This window comes from Cyprinus carpio, chromosome A7, assembly GCF_018340385.1.
Source record: "Cyprinus carpio isolate SPL01 chromosome A7, ASM1834038v1, whole genome shotgun sequence".
In the NCBI taxonomy this organism is placed as follows: Eukaryota; Metazoa; Chordata; class Actinopteri; order Cypriniformes; family Cyprinidae; genus Cyprinus; species Cyprinus carpio.
Window position 1 is genome coordinate 7,537,257 of NC_056578.1, and position 20,418 is coordinate 7,557,674.

Genomic DNA, 20,418 nt, shown 5'->3' on the forward strand with positions numbered 1-20,418 from the left:
GATCCATTAAAGTGATCAAAAAGACTAAAGTGCCATAATATCCAATAAAAAAAAAAAAATATTTTATAACATCATAAATGTGACCCTGGACCACAAAACCACTCATAAGTAGGGCTGGGCGATATATCACATGAGATTGTCATGCGCATTTCGTCAGTAAAGCCGGTTCCCTGATTACCGGTAAATCACCATCACCTGCTTTCAAATGGAGTGGCATTTAATAGACAGAGCTGTTGATCACTGACAAGGTACGTAATATCGCGTTCATTATCGCAGATGAATCGCCTTCGATAATGAACGCGATATTATGTAGCTTGTCAGTAAGGGTCAATTTCTCGAAATTGAGATGTATACATCATCTGAAAGCTGAATAAATAATGTTATTTGTTATGATATGACAAAAATTTTCTGAGATACAACTATTTGAAAATCTGGAATGAGGGTGCACAAAAAAAATCAAAATATTGAGAAAATCACTTTTATATTTGTCCAAATGAAGTTCTTGGCAATGCATATTACTAATAAAAAATTAAGTTTTTATATATTTATGGTAGGACATTTACAAAATATCTTCATGGAACATGATCTTTACTTAATATCCTAATGATTTTTGGCATAAAAGAAAAATCGATAATTTTGACCCATACAATGTATTTTTGGATATTGCTACAAATACACCCTAGCGACTTAAGACTGCTTTTGTGATCCAGGGTCACAAATGTCTTTTCTTTCACTTTTGATCAATTTAACACATCCTTTATAAATAAAAATACTAATATTTAAGAAAAAAAAAAAAAAAAACATGATTTTGGCATGGCATCAAAAAAGCATCAAAATAGCATACAGGTTAAGCATCTTAAAATGTATTAATCAAGTTTTGTTTGAATACAAATGCTGAGAGGTATGATGAAGTGCGAGTCGTACCTGGGCACCCAGATGCTGCTGTTGACAGGAATGATGTTCAAGGCCTTCAGCTGCGCTGGTGTGTGGCTTTGAGCCGCTAGTTCTGGATCCGTAGCTCTCATGGATGGACATGATACAGGTGAAACCAGCTCGTCCGGCGGTCTGTCCGTCTCCTCGAAGTCCGTGGATAAAGGCATGCTGCCGGAGCTGGTCAGAGAGCTGAGGGCTCCCGAACTGGAGCGCTCCACGTGAGGGAAATGGCCGATCTGATCCAGCTGCTCCGAGCTGAAGCCGGAGGACGTCATGGAGCAGTAATCCAGCGAGTCCTGCTGGCACAAGATCTGTGTTCCTGCGTCCTCGCTGTGTGTGACCGTCACCTTCACCGGCTCCAGGGCGGCCGGAAGAGACTCTTCATCTATGTCAGGAACAGGGGTCACAGGTGTCATAACCCCGGACGGCCTTTGCACGAGGAAAACGTCCCGCAGCGGGTTGGCGTCGCTGCAGTTGTATGTAGCACAGATCTGGTAGCTGGCGGCGTGATACATCAGAAGTGTGTTAGTGTGATCGTCCAGGCACCAGACGGCCTCGTCGCCCCAGCAGCTGGCAGACGAGACCATGGACACCACGCAGGACGGCGGGAGGTACGGGTCGAGCCGGCGGATGGGCTGAAGCGCCAGGCTGTCGATGACCAGCACGCCGGGGCCGTTGGTGTACCACACCTCTGATCCGGTGCGCACCGGTACGATGCTGCACACGGCGTACGGTCGCTGCCGAGGGTCAGAGTCCTCCATGTTCAGCAGATGCTTGTTAATGGTGTGCGAGCAGATGTAAGTCTCACCTTCTACAGGCATGTCATCCACCAGAGAATACACCACCACGAGACCGTCAGACATGCCAGCAAACATCTGCGGGAGAGACTGAAACACAGGGGACATAACCTAAATACAGGCTTTATATTACTGTTTATTATATTATGTTACTTATTACTTTTTTTCCTTAATACAATAATACTTACTTTATTTACTATATACTTACTATATACTAATAGTTTTACTTTATTAATCTAATTATTTATTTATATTATTTTTTTTAATAAATATTTGTATAATATTTACTCACATATAATAAATTTATTTGTATAAATATATATTATTATAACATAAAAAGTGTATTATGTTATATATTATGAAATTTTACATATTGACTTACATTAATATCATTATTTATTAAAACAATATTTGTACATATATTAATATATTATATATTGCATATATTGATGTACAAATATTACATTAATAAATAACCATATTATTAGTTATGTATATATAGATTATATGGTTACACTAATATCTATATATTATATAGATATATATATATAATATATATATAATATATATATATATATATATATATATATTATGTTACACAATATATTGCATACTACTGTATTATGAATTTTTTACGTAATACAATATCTGCTTATGTTAATATAATTATTTATTAATATAATACTTAAACATGTTTACTCGATAGAATATTAAATGTAATGTTATTTGTAAATCTATATATTATATCAAAACAAGATTATAATACAATACAATAATATATAATATTTATTTTTAAGTAATACTATATTAATTTTTACTTAATATAATAATAGTTGCTTCCATTAATATGATTATTAATAAATAGCTTTTAAAATAAAATAAAATAAAATAAAATAAAGTGTAAGTTTGTATGGTCCTCACCACTAGCTGCACCAAAACAAAATATGAACAGAATAATGACCATTTTCAACTAGATTTCTAAAACACTCCCCTGTCAGCCAAAACTCTTCCATCATGTTGAGATCACAAGAAATAAGTTGTCAGAAAATGCACATAATGCATAAGGCATGCATTTGGAAATTCTGTTTGGTGCTGCTATGAACTCGAAACGCTGCATATTTCAACAAGATTTCTGAGAGCTTCAGCTCCATACTGACAAACACCGTACAAGTGGATGAACTCTAGATGAAATGCTTGATTCACATCATCTCTAGCTTTTTTTTGTCCCATAAATTTTTTTGGTTTGGCCTTTCGGGCAGAATTTCCCCTCTGCCCTGGAGCAAAAACAGAAGACTGCAATTCATCTGTTGCCACTAGTTGTATAGAAATCACACATTTCTTCTGTAAGAACAACTCTGTTTAATAATTTAAGCAGATTTTCAATTCTGTAGTGAACTGTCCTGATGTATTTAACTTCTAAACGGCCTGGCTGTCTGAGGAGCTTCACAAATGCACATCGTCATACTAAAACCAAACAACATCCTGTCAAACCATACACAACATTCATTCTCTGAATATTTTAGTCCGCCTTCACATGCATTTTTGAACAAGTGCCATATCTAAAAGCGTTTCCTCCCTAAAACCGTCCTGACAGCCCTAAACCAGCTGCATGCTCCTTCCCTGATCTCCACAACTGCTTTTGACATCCTCAGTGACCTGCAGGGAATGGACGGCGGGAACAGAGGGCACTTCAAAGGGAGCGAGACTCATATAAGAGTGTGTGTGGAGAAGCGCTGAGGACTGAATCTGTCATTGGGATGTCTGCTGAAGAGAGGGAACACCTGGATGCGAGAGCAACTGGAGAAGGAGATGAGAAAAACCTACCCACTTACCTAAAATATCAAGACTGCTGTTCTCACCTGGCCAACAATTTAGTCTGAGTTGCTGGTTTTAGAGGGTTTTTTTTGGCACTTGTTAACTGTGTTTAATACTTAGGGGAATAGTTTAACAATCAAAAATGAAATTTTGCTGAAATTTTACTCACTCTCAGGCTGTCCAAGATGTAGATGAGTTTGTTTCTTCATTAGATTTGGAGAAATGTAGCATTGCATCACTTACTCACCAGTGGATCCTCTACAGTGAATGGGTGCCGTCAGAATGAGAGTCCAAACAGCTGATAAAAACATCACAATAATCCACAAGTTATCCACACCACTCCAGTCCCTCAGTTAACATCTAGTGAAGTGAAAAGCTGCATGTTTGTAGGAAACAAATCCTTCATTAAGATGTTTTTAACTTCAAACCATTGCTAATCTATTTATAAAATCGTTTTCTCCAGTGAAAAGTCGTTTCGTCTGAATCAGGAGAGAAATATGCACAGATCAAGCCCCGTTTATAAGCAGAAACAGTCCAAAACAGCTTTAAACAAAAATGTGGGTGGATTTTGGTGTGAGAGAAAACAGGAGATGGAATTTTTCACTGGAGGAAGCGTTATTATGGATTATGGGCTCATATTTTGACTGGAAACAACAGTTTATAGTTGTTTTAACACTGTAATGATGGATTTTTTTCTTAAAAACATGCAGCATTTCACTTCATAAGACATTAATTGATGGTGTGCATTTCTTGTGGATTATTGTGATGTTTTTATCAGCTGTTTGGACTCTCATTCTGACGGCACCCATTCACTGCAGAGCATCCATTGCTGAGCAAGTGATGACATGCTACATTTCTCCAAATCTGTTCCCATGAAAAAAAACAAACTACATGAGGGTGAGCACACATTTAGCAAATTTTCATTTTTTGATGAACTATTTGAGGAGATTCCTTTGACATATTTTGTTTTAACTTTGTATATCTAAACCAAGAAAGAAAAAACATACTAGAACATGATCAGCATAAGCATAGTTTACATGACAATGACTGCACGCCGGGGCACTGACCTCTTTCCTGGCGGGCAGTAAAAAGAGACAGGTTACCACAGCCGGACAGGAGAGCAGTTTCTGCGGGTGACTCAAGGGACACATCTCTTTCAGGCTGTAGATAAAGACTTCCTGTTCCTGCAGAAAGAGCAACAAGGTATCAAGATAAACATCTCCATTCATTTGCTGTGTTCACTTACAAACAGGGTTGGGAATCCAGAAATGTCCCTTATTCAGAACCATTTTTGGGACTTCTTATTAGGACCAAATGAATTTCAGGATGTTCAGCTCCACCAGAGGTTCACTGAATAAAGCATCTGCACACAATGTCATTGTGTTGCATTCAAATGCATGTGTCTTTTCTTGGTATATGCACTACTTCAGGTGCTTTGTGAGTAGAGATGGTGATTGCTATATAATTCTTACACTTTAATGCTTGGAACAAAACAAAACAACATAAACCAGACTAAAAATGACAAAATGTGTAGCCTTTACACCATTTTAAAGGTGACCTGGACCAATTTTTGATGTTGAAATACACAAACACAGTTATTCTGTGCTCTGTTTCAAATTCTATTGTTCTAAAGTTTGGGATTTTTTTGAAGTCTCTTCTGCTCATCAAAACTGCATTTATTTGATCAAAAATACAGTAAAACAGTAATATTGTGAAATATTATTACAATTTAAAAATAACTACAGAAACATGTATTATTTGTTATCAATGTTGAAATAACTTGCGCTGCTTCATATTTTTTGTGAGACTGATGCAATATTTTTTCACAATGTTTAGATGAATGGAAAGAACAGCGTTTATTTGAAAGAGAAATCTTCAGATACATTATAAACATCTTTACTGTCACTTTTGATCAATTTAATGCATTCTTGCTGAATATAAAACTTTGGTAGTTAGTGTATGTGTTTGATGATAATTAATTAAATATATTTATTATGATTAATTTATTTATTTAGAGTATTGGGTTTTGGGTCAGTCTCAACTAATGGTGCGAGTTTGGGGCAGAAACATCACTTTGTTCAGGAAACCTGTCTGAAAATCATCATTATTTCCTCTGTTCTGCTAACGGTGGATAAATGACTCACAAGACTTGTGCAACAAACATTTGGTTGGACATAAGTTACAACAATCTCCTTTACTGTGAGAACCAAACGCCCTCGGCGTCTATTCATTAGTGCTGTTTCCTTGGTAACGATCCTGCGCTGCTGAACCGAATGTTGCGACTGACAGCTGAACGCACCTCAGTGGCCGTCCACAGGCTGTTCTCCATCTTCATTTGGCAGCTCAGACGAGTTCCCGGGCATGGCATCCGCTCCACCTCCACCTGCCCCTTGGCCAAGTTTACCACTGTGTAATTCCTGTAGGACACACACAAACACACACAGAGAAACATAAATGTGTCTTTGGGACACGGCAGTTATGAAATCCACATTTTGAAGCACTAAAATTACAAACCAAATAAAGGCTAACACTGAAATAAACAATACCTAAATAATATAAAAATAAATAAATAAATTGTGAAGCAAATGTGAGTGGTGCTTTTCTTGGGGTTATTATTGTTAAATAGAAACTAAAATTAATCAGGCTTAAATAAAATATAATAAAATAAAACATTAGACTAAACTTAGGAATATTGCATTGGCAACTAACCGAAAAAATTAGAAACACTAAAATGACAAACCCAAAGTGTATATATAAATAAAAATAAATTAACAGATAGACGATAGATAGATAGACAGACAGATAGATAAATAGATAGATAGAAAATAAAATAAGTTATTGAATAAAATAAAACAATTTAAACGAAAACTAATCTAAATAGGGTCACTGTTAAGTAAACTAAAACTATAAAAACATTTTTGTTAACTGAAATAAAGATGGAATAAAATCTAAATATTAGATTAAAATGAGACAAAATTAGAATATACTTATATTCAAAATATAAATATTAGACTAAAAACTAAACAAAAATGAGAAATGTTGTTTTTGGGAACAAACAGAAAAAAGCTGAAGCCCTAAAATGACAAACCCAAACTAGATATGAATAAAAATGAAAACTGACCTAAAACTAAATAGAACTGAAATAAAAAGAAATGTTAATAGTAACAAATAAATAAAAAAAATAATAAACCAACAAACAATTAAATAAATAAATACTGTGAGTAATAACTGTGAGTGGTGCTTTTCTTAGGGCTATCACTAAAATAAAACAATTAAAAACATTTTTGTTAATTGAAATAAAGCTTAAATATAATATAATATAAACAATTTATACAGTATTTAAAATAAAAACTAACAAAATATATTAATAAACTAATATAAATATTAATAATAAACATACAAAATACAAAAGCACATAACAATAGTAAGCACATAATAATAAAATGACTAAAATTGTAAACTGGCAAAATAAACCTAAAAGCTGATTTAAAATATTAAAAAAGTAGTACATAAATATAACACTGGCGAGGGTGTTTTGTTTTGTTCCTTTGTACCAACACAGTGTGTTGTACAAACCCAAATGATTTCAGAGCCACGTATGATTTATGAAGAGTCTTTAATCTAAACATTTATTATACATTACGCTGTTATGCAGGAGCGCGGCTCTCAGCAGTGTGGGCCGGTTTGCAGGTTTATATATTCTTCTAATTCATTTGCTGAACAGTGATTCATTACTTGATCAGTGGAGTCATTTATCTGACGGTGCGCTGTGACAGCACCCAAATGATTCAATCCGTCACAAACGCACCCCTGTAATTCAACTATACGGACGCTTCTGATCCAAATACCCTAGCAAGCTGTTTATTGTGTTTCCGTTTTTTTTTCCTTTTTGCTTATGAAGCCACAATAATCTAATTGGCAACGTCAAACCTGGACAAATAAAGGCTGCGATGATAAAGCGATTCAATGCGACCTCACACTCATGTACTTAAAATATAATTTACAGGATATTGCTGGTAGGCCATCCGATGATCAAGGGGGTCATTAGATCATAAAAACCCACATGGAGCTTTTACTGCTTGCTTTGTGCCAATTTCTTAATGTCTTGTTTGCTTCCCTGCTGAAAAGAAAATTCCTTAAACGGGCCTAAATTGGTTTGGTGGTCTGGAGCTTTAGGCAGTTTCAGGAGTAAGAGTTTCTACTCTTTTTATCAATCAATTTCTTCCTACATAAACATTCAAAAAATGTACATTTTTACCAGATAAAATACTTTAGAGCAATACAAACTAATTAATGAATTAATTACACTAATAAAAATTAGAAATGTTGCTGAAAATGTTTAGACTGAAGTACTAAAATGACTAAAACCGAAATAAAATAAACAAAATAGAAAAAAAAATCAAATCAAATGAAAACCAAAAATTTAAATAAATAAATAAACTCTAATTCCAAATATTAATAAAACTAGTACATAAATATGTCATTGACATTTGGAACATTTTCATTAACTGAAATTTAGATAACATAGAAAACAAACTAAAAAAAAAATAGATGCTGGATTTATTTGGTCAAAAATATAGTAAAACCAGTAATATTGTGAAATATTATTAGAATTTCAAATAACCATTCTCTATTTTTATATATTTAAAAATGTCATTTATTTCTGTGATGCAAAGCTGAATTTTTAGAATCATTACTCCAGTCTTCACTTAATATTTTTGTGGAAACCGTTAAGGAGAAATGTGTGTTTTTTGAATATGTATATTTTTTGTTTTATAATATATATAAATGCCTCATTCATTCATTCATAAATGTCTTCACTGTCATTTTTGATAAATTTAAAGCATCACTGAAAAGTATATTCTTTTTTTTTTTTTTTTATGAAATTGTACTGACCCCAAACTCTGGAACTGTAATGTACATAATAAATTATATACTATATAATAATTATATTAATTCCTAAGACTTGGAAATCACAGTTTTAAAATTCCCTGATAGTCTCAGGTGTTTCCAGCTGTTCCTTAACCGTCTCAAAGCATACTGGCTATATTCGAAGGCACTCATGGCCATGTTAAGAGCAGGGCACTAGGTAGGAGGCGTAACCTAATATCATGATTAACCCAAGAGAAAGCCTTCATTGTTCTGCCCACGATGATCACATCTACGGCTGCTCGGTTTGGCACGGCGACGGGCATCGCTGGTAATTGCAAACACCTGTGCCGTGAGATAAAAGTGGAGCATTTTGTCGAAGTGTCTTGGAGGATCGAGTTGCTGCATACAAAGCAGCCGATGATCAGATGAGCCTGACTTTAGATCACGGGGCATTTATCAGCCTGGTGGGGCATCGTGCATGATAGTGAGCTCTTATAGACATGCTCATGAATATTAAAATGAGTCATATTTTTTAAAGGAGGCTTGAGAGCATCAAGGGAAGCTGGAAAAATGAGATTCCTGAATGATTTTAATGAGGGTGTTTATATGAGTGAGCCAGAGGTCTGAAGGGGAGCAAATTGGCGGTTTATAGAAAAAATGGGAGAGCGTTTAAATGAGGGAAATGGAGTGAAAAGGTGATTACGGGTTGGTGTGGGGCTTGTACCGGCTGACGAGGGTGATTTCAGTAAAGTGCAAACCTGGTACTTTAAGATACTTCATTTTCTTTGGCCTTTTGGCCTCATTATTGAAAAGCCTCTGTTCCAAAACCTAGTGAGCTGCCTACATAGACAGCAATTTAATGAGTCACATGCACACAAGCTTTGTTTAAGCCAAATACTAGATCACAGTCACATGCAGTAGTGCTGTTATTGTTAACTAAAACCAAAACCAGTAAAATTTGGTTTTGTTCACTGAAATTAAGCTAAACAAATAAATAACATTAATTAGCAAAAATGTAAATGTTGCCTTGAAAACTAAATAAAAATAATAATAAAATAAAAATGACTGAGATTTAAATTAAAATGAAAACTGAAAATAAAAGCTAATTCAAAATAGTGTTAATATGATTAGTATATAGTGTATATATGTTATTAAAAATTTAGCTTAAATGCTAAAATGAAATAATATATATATATATATGTGTTTTTTAAAAATTTTAGATGTTTTCTTTTGGATTTTTTTTGATATAATATGTTTTGATAAGTACTACAATTACTAAAACAAAAACTGAAATAAAAAAAATCAAAATAGAAATATTCAAAAACGCAAAAACTAAAAAAGCAAAAAAAAAAGAACTGAAAAAAGAAAATACACAAATAAAAGGTAATTCAAAATATAAATAAAACTAGTAAATAAACATGCCTTGAAAATTTGTTTTCGTTAACTGAAATTAAACTTAAACATAAAAAATTTATTAAAAAAAAGATAAAAAAATATTTAAGTTACAAAATGTGGAATGTAGACTTGAAAACTAACTGAAGTAAAATAATTTAGGTTGAAGTACTAAAAAACTAAAACTGAACTAAAAACGAACATTTATGCAATACTTATTTTATATTGCTATATTTATATAAATATTACATAGAAAAATATAGAAAAATAACCCTAACTAATATTAATAAGATTAATATGAAAATTTTAGATATATAATATGAGCTAAATTATATTGACTATTTTACCCAATATAAAGTATTAAGTGTGTTGAGTATTAAGTCATTAATGCATCGACCTGCTAAAACCAAACTCTATTAAAATCAGTTAAAACCACCTATGTAGAGTAATCCAAATCAGTCATCTATGAGGTTATATTTCAGTTCCCTAAGAAGACAGCTGTCTATGTAGTTGGTCTATGTATTAGGTTTTTGGAACAGAGCCACAAAATCAAAAGTTGACGTCACAGACGCACAAACCGTCATGATACCAGCACAATTTGACAAGAATGCAACGTGAACACGCAAGAAAAGCATGGTGCTTTCTCAGAAACGAACCTGTCGTCTTTGTTTCCATCCCAGAAGACGGCGTTGTGTCCCTGCAGCGGGGACAAGAAGAGCTGACTGTGTTCCTGGCAGGGCAGCAGGTATCCCTGAGACCCCCAAGCAAAAACTGGGGGATCTAGGTACCTGAGACAAGCAAAACTGGGATCGCGGACGCTACAGCCACCGGAGGACAGGACATTATTAGACACATGCTTTATTTCACAACATCTGCTGATAAAATGTGCCAACAAGACTATTTGGGTCTCAGGTTTATGTCTATTTTAATATACTGTACACTAAGGCAACACTGTGTTACACTTCAGTTCAAAAGTTTAGGGTTGTAAGACTTTTTATTAACGTCTCTTCTGCTGACCAAGGCTGCATTTATTTGATCAAAAATACAGTAAAAACGTAAAAATTTTGAAATATTTTTACAATTTAAAAGAACTGTTTTCTATTGTAATATATTTTAAGATGTAATTTATTCCTGTGGATTTTTTGCATCATTACTCCAGTCTTCAGTGTCACATGATCCTTCAGAAATCATTCTAATATGCTGATTTCTTGTTATTATCAATGTTGAAAACTGATAATGTGCTGCTTCATATTTCTGTGGAAATCCTGATACATTTTTATTTCAGAATTCTTTGATAAATAGAAAGTTCAAAAGAACGGCTTTATTTGAAACAGAAATCTTTAGAAATATACTTAAAGATTTTGACTTTACTTTTGACACTTTTGATCAATTTAATGCATTCTTTCTGAACAAAAGTATTAATTTCTTAAAAAAAAAAAAAAGTACTGACCCCAGTCTGTTGAACAGTAGTGTGTATTCTGTATTAACAAACATTTTCAGCATTGTTGCCTTTGAGCTTTCTTGATATTTCACCATTTTTTGTCATTAATGACAAATACCATCTAAAACACATTTGACTTTAAGAATTTGACCTTTTTCCAAGTAAAAACAGCAATATTCAACTCAAAATTATGGGGCGTTCACAAGGACACCCATTTGTCGTGACATTTATATTTTGCATTTAGCAGATGCTTTTAACCAAAGCGACTTTCATTGCATTCAAGATAAACATTTTCTCAGTTCATGCATTCCCTGGGAATCAAAAATGCATTGCTCTACTGTTTATGCTACAGGAACACAATGAGCATTAATGGTGTGACAAAGTTGAGCAGAGTTGAACTATATGCTACAGTTTTGAGAAGTTCTGTCTTTCATTGTGAACGCGTCTTTAGGAAAAGACATGTGCGTGTTGTACCTTCTCTGGTTTGGTGTCCCAGCACTCCTGCATCAGCGTGTGCAGACAGTGAAACTGCACCTCCTCTGGGCTGCCCAGCGCCGGTCTGAGTCCTTTAGACAGTTTCTTAGCGATCTGCAGCTGGTGCTGACCCATGCATGGTCTGCGGCCGGACAGCAGCTCATACAGGACCATGCCGTATGAGAACATGTCCACCTGAAACACAGAGAACAACCGTCATCTAACAGCAATAATGTTGTTAAACAGTCTCCGATGGCCCACAGCTCATTTACAGCCAATTTGCATCATGCAATTCCCCGTCTTACCGGGCAAGTAGCAAGTAAACTAGATCTCCATAAGCTGAGCTGTGCATTTCACTTTATTTTTCTGGCTGTGTCATAATCTGATAAATGAAAACAATAATAAATGTCTGGTTTCGTCTCATCTGTTTGTGCAATTCCTGGCCAGAAAAATCTGCAACACTGCAAAAAAATCATTTTCTGACTTATTGTCCTGTTTTCTAATGCATTATATATATATATTATTATATATATAATATATATTTATAAGAAAAATCCTAAATCAAAATACATTTACTTGCAAAGAAAAAAAATCTTGTTTTCTGAAAAATGCATGAAAACTAAATGAGTCTATGCTTAAAACAAGAAAAATGGTTTCAGTGGGGTAAGAAAAATAATCCTTTTTATTTTAAGCATAAACTTAATTTAAGCATAAATGTTCATGCAGAAAACAAAACTTAATATCTAATAGACCTAATTGATTTTAATAATCTGACTTTTTCTCCCAGTAAAAAAAAAACAAAACAAATTTGTTTAAATATGCCAGTTGGCTAAGAAAAAGATCTTGTTATTTATTAGAATTTAGTTTATTTAATAAACATTTTACTTAAATGAAGTAAATGTATCTTTATTTAAGAATGTTTAGATATTTGCAGTGATTTGTCTTTTGAAACACTTTTTCCCCCCAAGTCAAAATTTATGCAATATTCAACTTTTTATCCAACAGCAGCCACTTGTTGTAAACGTTGTCCTTAAGTAAATGTAACTTGATATAAGAATGTCTGGATATTTGTAATGGAAAACAAATACAAAATACTGATCATTTTTTGCAGTGAAAACATGGCCCAGACTTTATGCCGATGGTGAAATGTGAGGCCAGAACGGAGGAGAGACGGAAAAGCAAAGGATGAGTTAACAAAAGAATGAAGTCATGATTTCTGACACAGCAGATCGTACTTCACACACTCCTGTGGTTTGTTTGGCAGACACATTTCTATTAAACGTCTTTCTAGGTCATTTCTATAAATGGCCATGAGTTTGACGAGAGACGAATCAATCCAGGTCTGTATTTTTAGGGCGCTTGGCTTTGCCAGCACAAAGGGAAAAAAAAGGCAATTTCCACATTTAGCTTTAATTTCAGTGGCCTGAAATGACATCACAGAGCAGGCATGTGAAGGAACAGGAAATAGTTTGTAGTTGAGACACACACACACACACACACACGCAGGCGCAGAGGATCTACAGAGACTCTCTCTTTACTCTCAATCTATATTGAGTCTAGATCTCTCACGTGAAAGGCTATTACGCTAATGATTCGATTAGCAATGACATTAATCACTGATTAATTACAATGCCTCTTAGGAGACTAGGAGAAACGCCACTGAATGATTCCTGCTGGTTTATATTCAAGGATCTGTATGACTTTCTGTATTCCATGAAACACAGTAGGGTCCAAAAGTCTGAGAGCATTGAGAAATAAATAAGTAAATAAATAAATAAATACAGAATATATATAACCTTTCACATTCAGTCTGACAAAACAATAAATAAATAATAAGATAAAAATAAAATAAAATACTCCCATATTCAGAAATCTATATTTCCTTGTAATATTTGCAGAGGAAATGCCCAAATTCATTTTAATTTAACCCTTTTTTTTCTTCAAAATATATTATCAGCATAGCGATTCAAATGAAAATGAAATTTTTAGAATTTCAGAACTTTATTCTTAGGCTGCACAAATAAATAAATAGAATAATAGAATACTCACAGATCAGCAATTGATGTTTTTAATTTCCATTTTGAAATATTTTTAATGTAACATTTTTCATTACACAATATATGATAAGCATAACAATTTGACTGAAAATTTAAATGCATACTTCCTTGCATTGTATAATAAAAAAAATTCCCCCATCTTTTAAATAAACAAAAAGGATAAAAAAAACAAATAAAAAAAACTGAATAGGTCTCTGACTTTTTGGAAGGATGTTCTGCTTTAGAGGGCACTACAGTTGCCCACAGACCACCTACTTACTGTTTGATGCACATACAACACAAAACCAGAAAGCATTTGTGCAAATCACAAGCTCGTGGGTTGCCGAATGCAACAAGTCAGAGTACATTGGGTGCGTTTCCACCCAAAAACTATACTATCTGGACCTAAAAATCACTGAAGAACAAAAAAAAACCTGTATAAAGCACATCTGGATCATAAACAGCAAGCTACAGCATCTCAAACATCTGTCGTTCTTGTGACGCCGCATGAAAGTTGTGGAAACATGATCATAAATTCCATTTGAAACATGGTAATAGATTTCTTTTCTGTTCTGCTGGACGTGATCCATACAAACTCAGCAAACCAGGCTGGAAAACAAATCAGCCTCGTGAACTGCCCTAAAAGCCTCTTTGAAGGGAAATCCCTGGATGCCGACAGGCAAGGGATGCACATGCAATCTCAACGAAAGCCTGTCAGAAATGTTCTCCAAACGGCCTGAAGGCACAGCGCTCTCAGATTCACTGTTGAATCATTCTGGGTGCGAAACAAGTTAAGCTCTATTGACAGATGCTGTGACGTGCCTCAGTTTGGAATAACAAGCAGAAATCATGATCAGCTGATACTAATGCACAGTTATTTACATGAGCACAATACAATACTGGATACGTGTTGTAAATGTTAACTAAAACTATTACAAATCATGTTTAATTCAAATAATTACAATTATTATAGTAATTAAAGCTAAAAACAAATATAAAAACCATAACTGAAATGAAAATTAGATATGTTGCCTTGGCAATTAATTCAAATAAATAAGTTGAAGTACTAACATTATTAAAAAAAAAAAAAAAAAAAAAAAAAAAAATTACAGCTAAGAAAAAAAAACTATTAAATAATATAATACAATTACTAATAATGAAAATAACAAAAACTAAAAATATAATAAAAGCTAATTCAAAATACTAATAAACTATATATATATATAAAAAAAAAATTACAGCTAAGAAAATAATAAAAGCTACTTCAAAATACTAATAAACTATATATATATATAGTAAAGTTACACTGGATACACAAAAAATAACTTGATTATTTAATGAATTAAATAAGTAGAATTAAAATCTAGATAGCATCAGTGTTGTAAAAGGCAACCAAAACTATTACAAGTCATTTTTGTTAATTGAAATAAAACTAAAATTAAATAGAAATTTTAGATAAAACTTAAAAAACATAAATGAAAATTATAAAAATTTAAATAAATAAGTTTAAGATGAAGTACTAAAATTACTAAAACTAAAATTTAAACTAAAATAAATTACAGCTAAGGAAAAAACAATAATAATAATAATAATAATAATAATAAAAAACTAAACAAAATTTATGAAAACTTAAAACAAAATGAAAACTGAACATGTAAACATAAATGGTAGCCAAAACTATTAGAAATAATTTCGGTAATAGAAATACAGCTAGAATCAAATCTAATCAAATAAATAAGTTGAAGTACTACAATAAAAATTAATTAATATTAAATATAAATATTTATAAATACATACAAAAAAAAATGAAAATGATAAAAGTGCATGGTAAACTTTAATTAAACCAAAACTTAATTTAAAAATAAAAGCTAATTTAAAATATTAATACATTTTATAATGGTATATAAATAATACTAGTGTATAATTATTGGTCTGAGTAGTGTTATGGGGGTCTATAATGTGTGTGATGTATTGAGTTGTTTTTAGTATGAATAAATTTAAGTGCATTGGCGAGCTTAAAAGCAGAAATGTGATGTTTATATTAATAATTTTATAAATAATGTGTCTTATTTGTGCTGTAAAGCACTTCTAGTTATTCATAACAGCATAATTCCTGCATTGAAATTTCTCCATCTATTAACATCACTTTTAGGTATCAATGTGAATCTAGCTGTTAACTGGCTTTAAATGACCATGAGGGGAGTGAAAGCATTTATCCTCTGAATCTGAATCCAGTTTGAATTGAGGCAGCAAACAGACTTTGTCATCACAGTAAAAGCTGCTGGGGGGCTGTATGACAGCAAATCAAATATATTAAGATGAGTTGAGTGACTGTAGGTAAAACTCATCAACCTCTCGGTACCTCCGGATCGTCGGGAGCCTGGTACCCGGGTGTGCCCTCGACCCAGCGCTCCCCTCGTGGAAGGACTGGGGGGGGGGGGGGGGGGGGAGGGGGGGGGGGGGGGGGTGGAAGGACTGGCGCGAGATGCCGTAGTCGGACCGAGTCCTCCAGCTCCAGAGACCACACCAGGATGTTGTCAGACTTGAGGTCACAGAAGATGATGTTCTTCTTGTGCAGATACGCCAGGCCTGTGATGATCTGATAGGCCACTTTGAAGGTGAGCATGTGACCCAGCGGCACGTACTGAGAACCTGAAGAGCATTAGCAAATAAGGACAGATGCAAACTTCAGTCGGTTTCTCACAAAAACCCATAGATTGATTTGGTTTGTGAAATGATAAATCTTTTTTTGTAAGTAGAGAAATGATTTAGGTTTTTTTGGTAGTTTTATGGGATTTTTAAGTTTTGTTGCAAACTTCAGTCTTTTTTTTTTTTATTTATATATGTTTTAGTTATAGATGAGGTTCTAAAGAACAGCAGATTATTTTATTATTTTTTGATTTATTAAAGTTTTTTTTTATTTTCTTATATATATATATATAAATAAAAATCTAAATTATGAACATATGACATATGGCATTTATATTACAATTAAATGTTATTAAATGTTATCAATATTATGAGTAACATTACATTTTATAGATTTTTATTTATTTGTTGCCAAAGGAAAATATGCATTGTATTAAATTTTATATAGTTTTTTTCTTTTTTATTAGCTAAATTAATACATTTAAAAAATTATTAGAATGCACATTTATACACATGTATTTATTGTATATATTTATTAATTTATTTAATGCCATTTATTTGATATTTATTAAAATGTATTTATTATTTGTATTTATTGCTAAATGAATAAATGAAAAAAGTTGTATATATATATATATACATGTATATATATATAGATATAATATCATAATATAATTATATATATATATATATATATAGATATAATATATATATAATTAATATTTTACTTTCAACTAAAAATGTATATTAATATATAATAAATTATAATATATTGTTGCATAATCATTACATGTTTGGCGATGTTTTATGCAAATACAGACAAAGCCAGGTTAATTCCTGTGCTATGTCCATGCGTCACACCTTTGGCTCGCTCCTCCAGGATGGTGTTGAGGCTGCCCAGCGGCGCCAGCTGCAGGGCGAAGCAGAGCGGGTGGATGCTGATGCCCACCAGAGCCACGATACACGGGTGCTGCAGGGAGTGGAGCATGCTGGCCTCCTGCCGAAACTCTGAGAAGCTGCGGGCCGCGTCCATCGACTGCAGGTGCTTCATCATGGTGTCTGTGAAGAGACCAATTCAACACGCTGTTACTGAGCTGCAGGCCTGAAGAGAGCAGCTCAGACTCTCACCTCAGGTTATGGAATAATTATCCATAATGACTGCAAACACAATCACATTCATACGCTCACATCAGCATGCGAAACCACCACAGTGTCTGTACTGGAAAATTACTGTTTCTCTGTGACAACGCATTACATTATTTAAAAATGGTATTTACATAACTGTTCTGAATGACAAAACAAGTGACTTATTTTTACATGAAGTTATTTAGCAAACAAAATATCATAACATATACATTTTATATTATATATGAATACATGTAAAAAAAATATATATATATATATATATATATATATGTGTGTGTGTGTTTGAGTTCCCAAAAGGATTTAATGAAATTTTTATATATATTTAAATTTTTATTTGCTTAAAAAATACATGTAAAAAAAAAAAAAAAGCAAATTAAAAGAAAGGTTTTTTTTATGTACTATATATATATATATATATATATATATATATATATATATATATATAAGGGCTGTCAAATGATTAATCACGATTAATCACATCCAAAATAAAAGTTTTGTTTACATAATATATGTGTGTATACTGTGTATATTTATTATGTATATATAAATACACACACATGCATGTATATATTTAAGAAGAATATGTTATGTTTATATATTAAATATATTTATATATAATATAAAATATAAGAATATAAATATATAAATGTATATACATGTAAATATTTTCTAAATATATAATTTATGTGTGTGTATTTTATATATACATAATAAATATACCCTGTACACATTACATATATTATGTAAACAAAACTTTTATTTTGGATGTGATTAATCGTGATTAATCATTTGACAGCCCTAATCATATATATATTATATATATATATATATATAATATATATATATATATATATATATAATAATATATATATATATATATATATATATATATATGATATTATATATATATATATATACTTGTTAAATGAATAAATGTTTTACATTTATTTAATAAATTAATTAATGTTTCACAAAAATTATTTCAGGATGTTTATTTATTTCCTTAATTGTTAATTGTAAAAAATAATTAATTTCTTATTTTAATTTTTTTTTATGTGCTGCCAAAATTAATATATGTAGTTCATTAAATTATATATTTCTGTTTCACAATATTTGTTGCCAAAATAAACATGTAGTTCATTACATTTTATATTTTTGTTTCATGAATATATTTTTCATGAAATGTTATATTTTATTACTTTATTTGCTAAATGAGTACATGTGCAACATGAAATATGTAAATGTATTTTTAAACGTTTATTTTTATTTATTATTTATGTTTATTTACTAGAACTTTTATATTTTATATTTCACGAAACACATATTTCAGTATATTTATTTATTTAGTAAATTAATAACTATAAAAAAATGAATAGTATTGTCAATTATGGCCTGTCCTAGTATTTTTTTTTTTTTTTTTTTTTTTTTTTGCTACCGTACTGTTTTTTTAATAATAATAATAATTAGATATAAAAGGCCAGAGGATTTTCTTGTAAACTGATAGCTTTCTCCGGATGTGTCCGGCAGCTCAGACTGTGAGGTTAAAAGAGCAGCGGTCAAGGATCAGGTCTTACGTAACAGACTGACCTCTCTCATTAAGAGCTATAATAAAAACCAAATCCAGCCTGAGAGCTCAAAGAGGAAACCCTGTAACTGTTCCCTGACCTGCAAATAAATGTTCTGAGGGCGTGTACTTAAGGAGCTGGTCTGGGGTCAGCGGCTGGCGCTGTAAACTCCTAATGAGCCGACTGCAGACCGTGTCCCGCTGCGTCACACATCACCCTAAACACTTTGTTTTATGCCGCGACGGTAGCTTGAAATAATGCACAAGGAGTCTGAACGCTGCTGAAAGGAGTTTAACATAAAGACGTACAGACACAGACATGATTTACGATCCGCTGGCTGACGGATCACCAGGCTTTGCTGATTTCCGCTCAAAGCTGACAACCGACTCCTGAGAACCGAGCTCTGCTCCTTCAGGCCAGTTTTCACCGACAGCGTTTCCTAGTCACATAAATCACGATCTATTCTAACGTCAGCGTGTTTGGGTTTTTCTCCATGTGCTTCTTTCAAAGTGGGCCACTGTGTTTTATGACGTCTTCACTACATCGTCTCCAACTCCAAAACAAACGGGAGAAACACGAACTGAAATCAAATCTTTTATGAAGTGGATATACTGTATCTGAGTCTGAAATCTGACTGAAATAGCTGATAGCAAGTCTACATAAAGTAAAATATCACCTTTAGACTAAAGGACCATATTACTTGGTATTACTCTGTAATTGGTAAAATGTGTTTATTGTGATTAGTATTAATAATAAATGCTGTTACTTATTAAAATTGTTGCTTTTAAATCATATTCATGTCATACTCCAATGCATGGCTTTGAGGCGTATTGCTTTGTTAACATGTTTTGCATTAAAATCTATACAATGTAAAAAAAATATATATAAATAAGATGCCATAATTATATTTGCACACTAAATTGTGATTTTATATATTTTTATCACTTTTCTTGCTAATATCTAATTTTCCATCTACTGTATACTGTAAAATATTATCAGTCTATCTGCATCTATAACTGGGTAAAATAAAAATAAAATAAAATAAAATATCATGGAAAAAATTAACTTTTTTTTTGGGTGGAAACCAAAAATTAAAGCCATTTAATATCTTAACAAATGCACCTTTAACATATTAAAAATTATATTTGTAAATATTTCTTTCTAATATCTAATTACCCATCTACTGTATATTAAAAATATTACCAGTCTCACTCTGCATCTATATCTGGGTTTACAAATCTTCGTTGTCAACTAAAATAAAATAAAATATAAAAATTAGATGGAAAATCAATCTAAAA

The 20,418-nt window shown here is 32.4% G+C and overlaps 1 protein-coding gene across 1 annotated transcript in view; it reads right to left on the bottom strand.

Moving 5' to 3' along the window:
- The window catches only part of LOC109087591 (leucine-rich repeat serine/threonine-protein kinase 1-like), an 82,569-nt gene that overhangs the window by 4,831 nt on the left and 57,320 nt on the right, over window positions 1–20,418 (bottom strand). The window contains exons 28-35 of the mRNA XM_042761332.1: window positions 17,271–17,468; window positions 16,261–16,412; window positions 11,725–11,919; window positions 11,589–11,596; window positions 10,466–10,627; window positions 5,845–5,962; window positions 4,613–4,729; window positions 925–1,820 (exon numbers count right to left, since the gene is read on the bottom strand). Of these exons, the coding sequence (XP_042617266.1) occupies window positions 925–1,820; window positions 4,613–4,729; window positions 5,845–5,962; window positions 10,466–10,627; window positions 11,589–11,596; window positions 11,725–11,919; window positions 16,261–16,412; window positions 17,271–17,468 (1,846 nt within the window). The remainder of the gene's footprint in view (window positions 1–924; window positions 1,821–4,612; window positions 4,730–5,844; window positions 5,963–10,465; window positions 10,628–11,588; window positions 11,597–11,724; window positions 11,920–16,260; window positions 16,413–17,270; window positions 17,469–20,418) is intronic.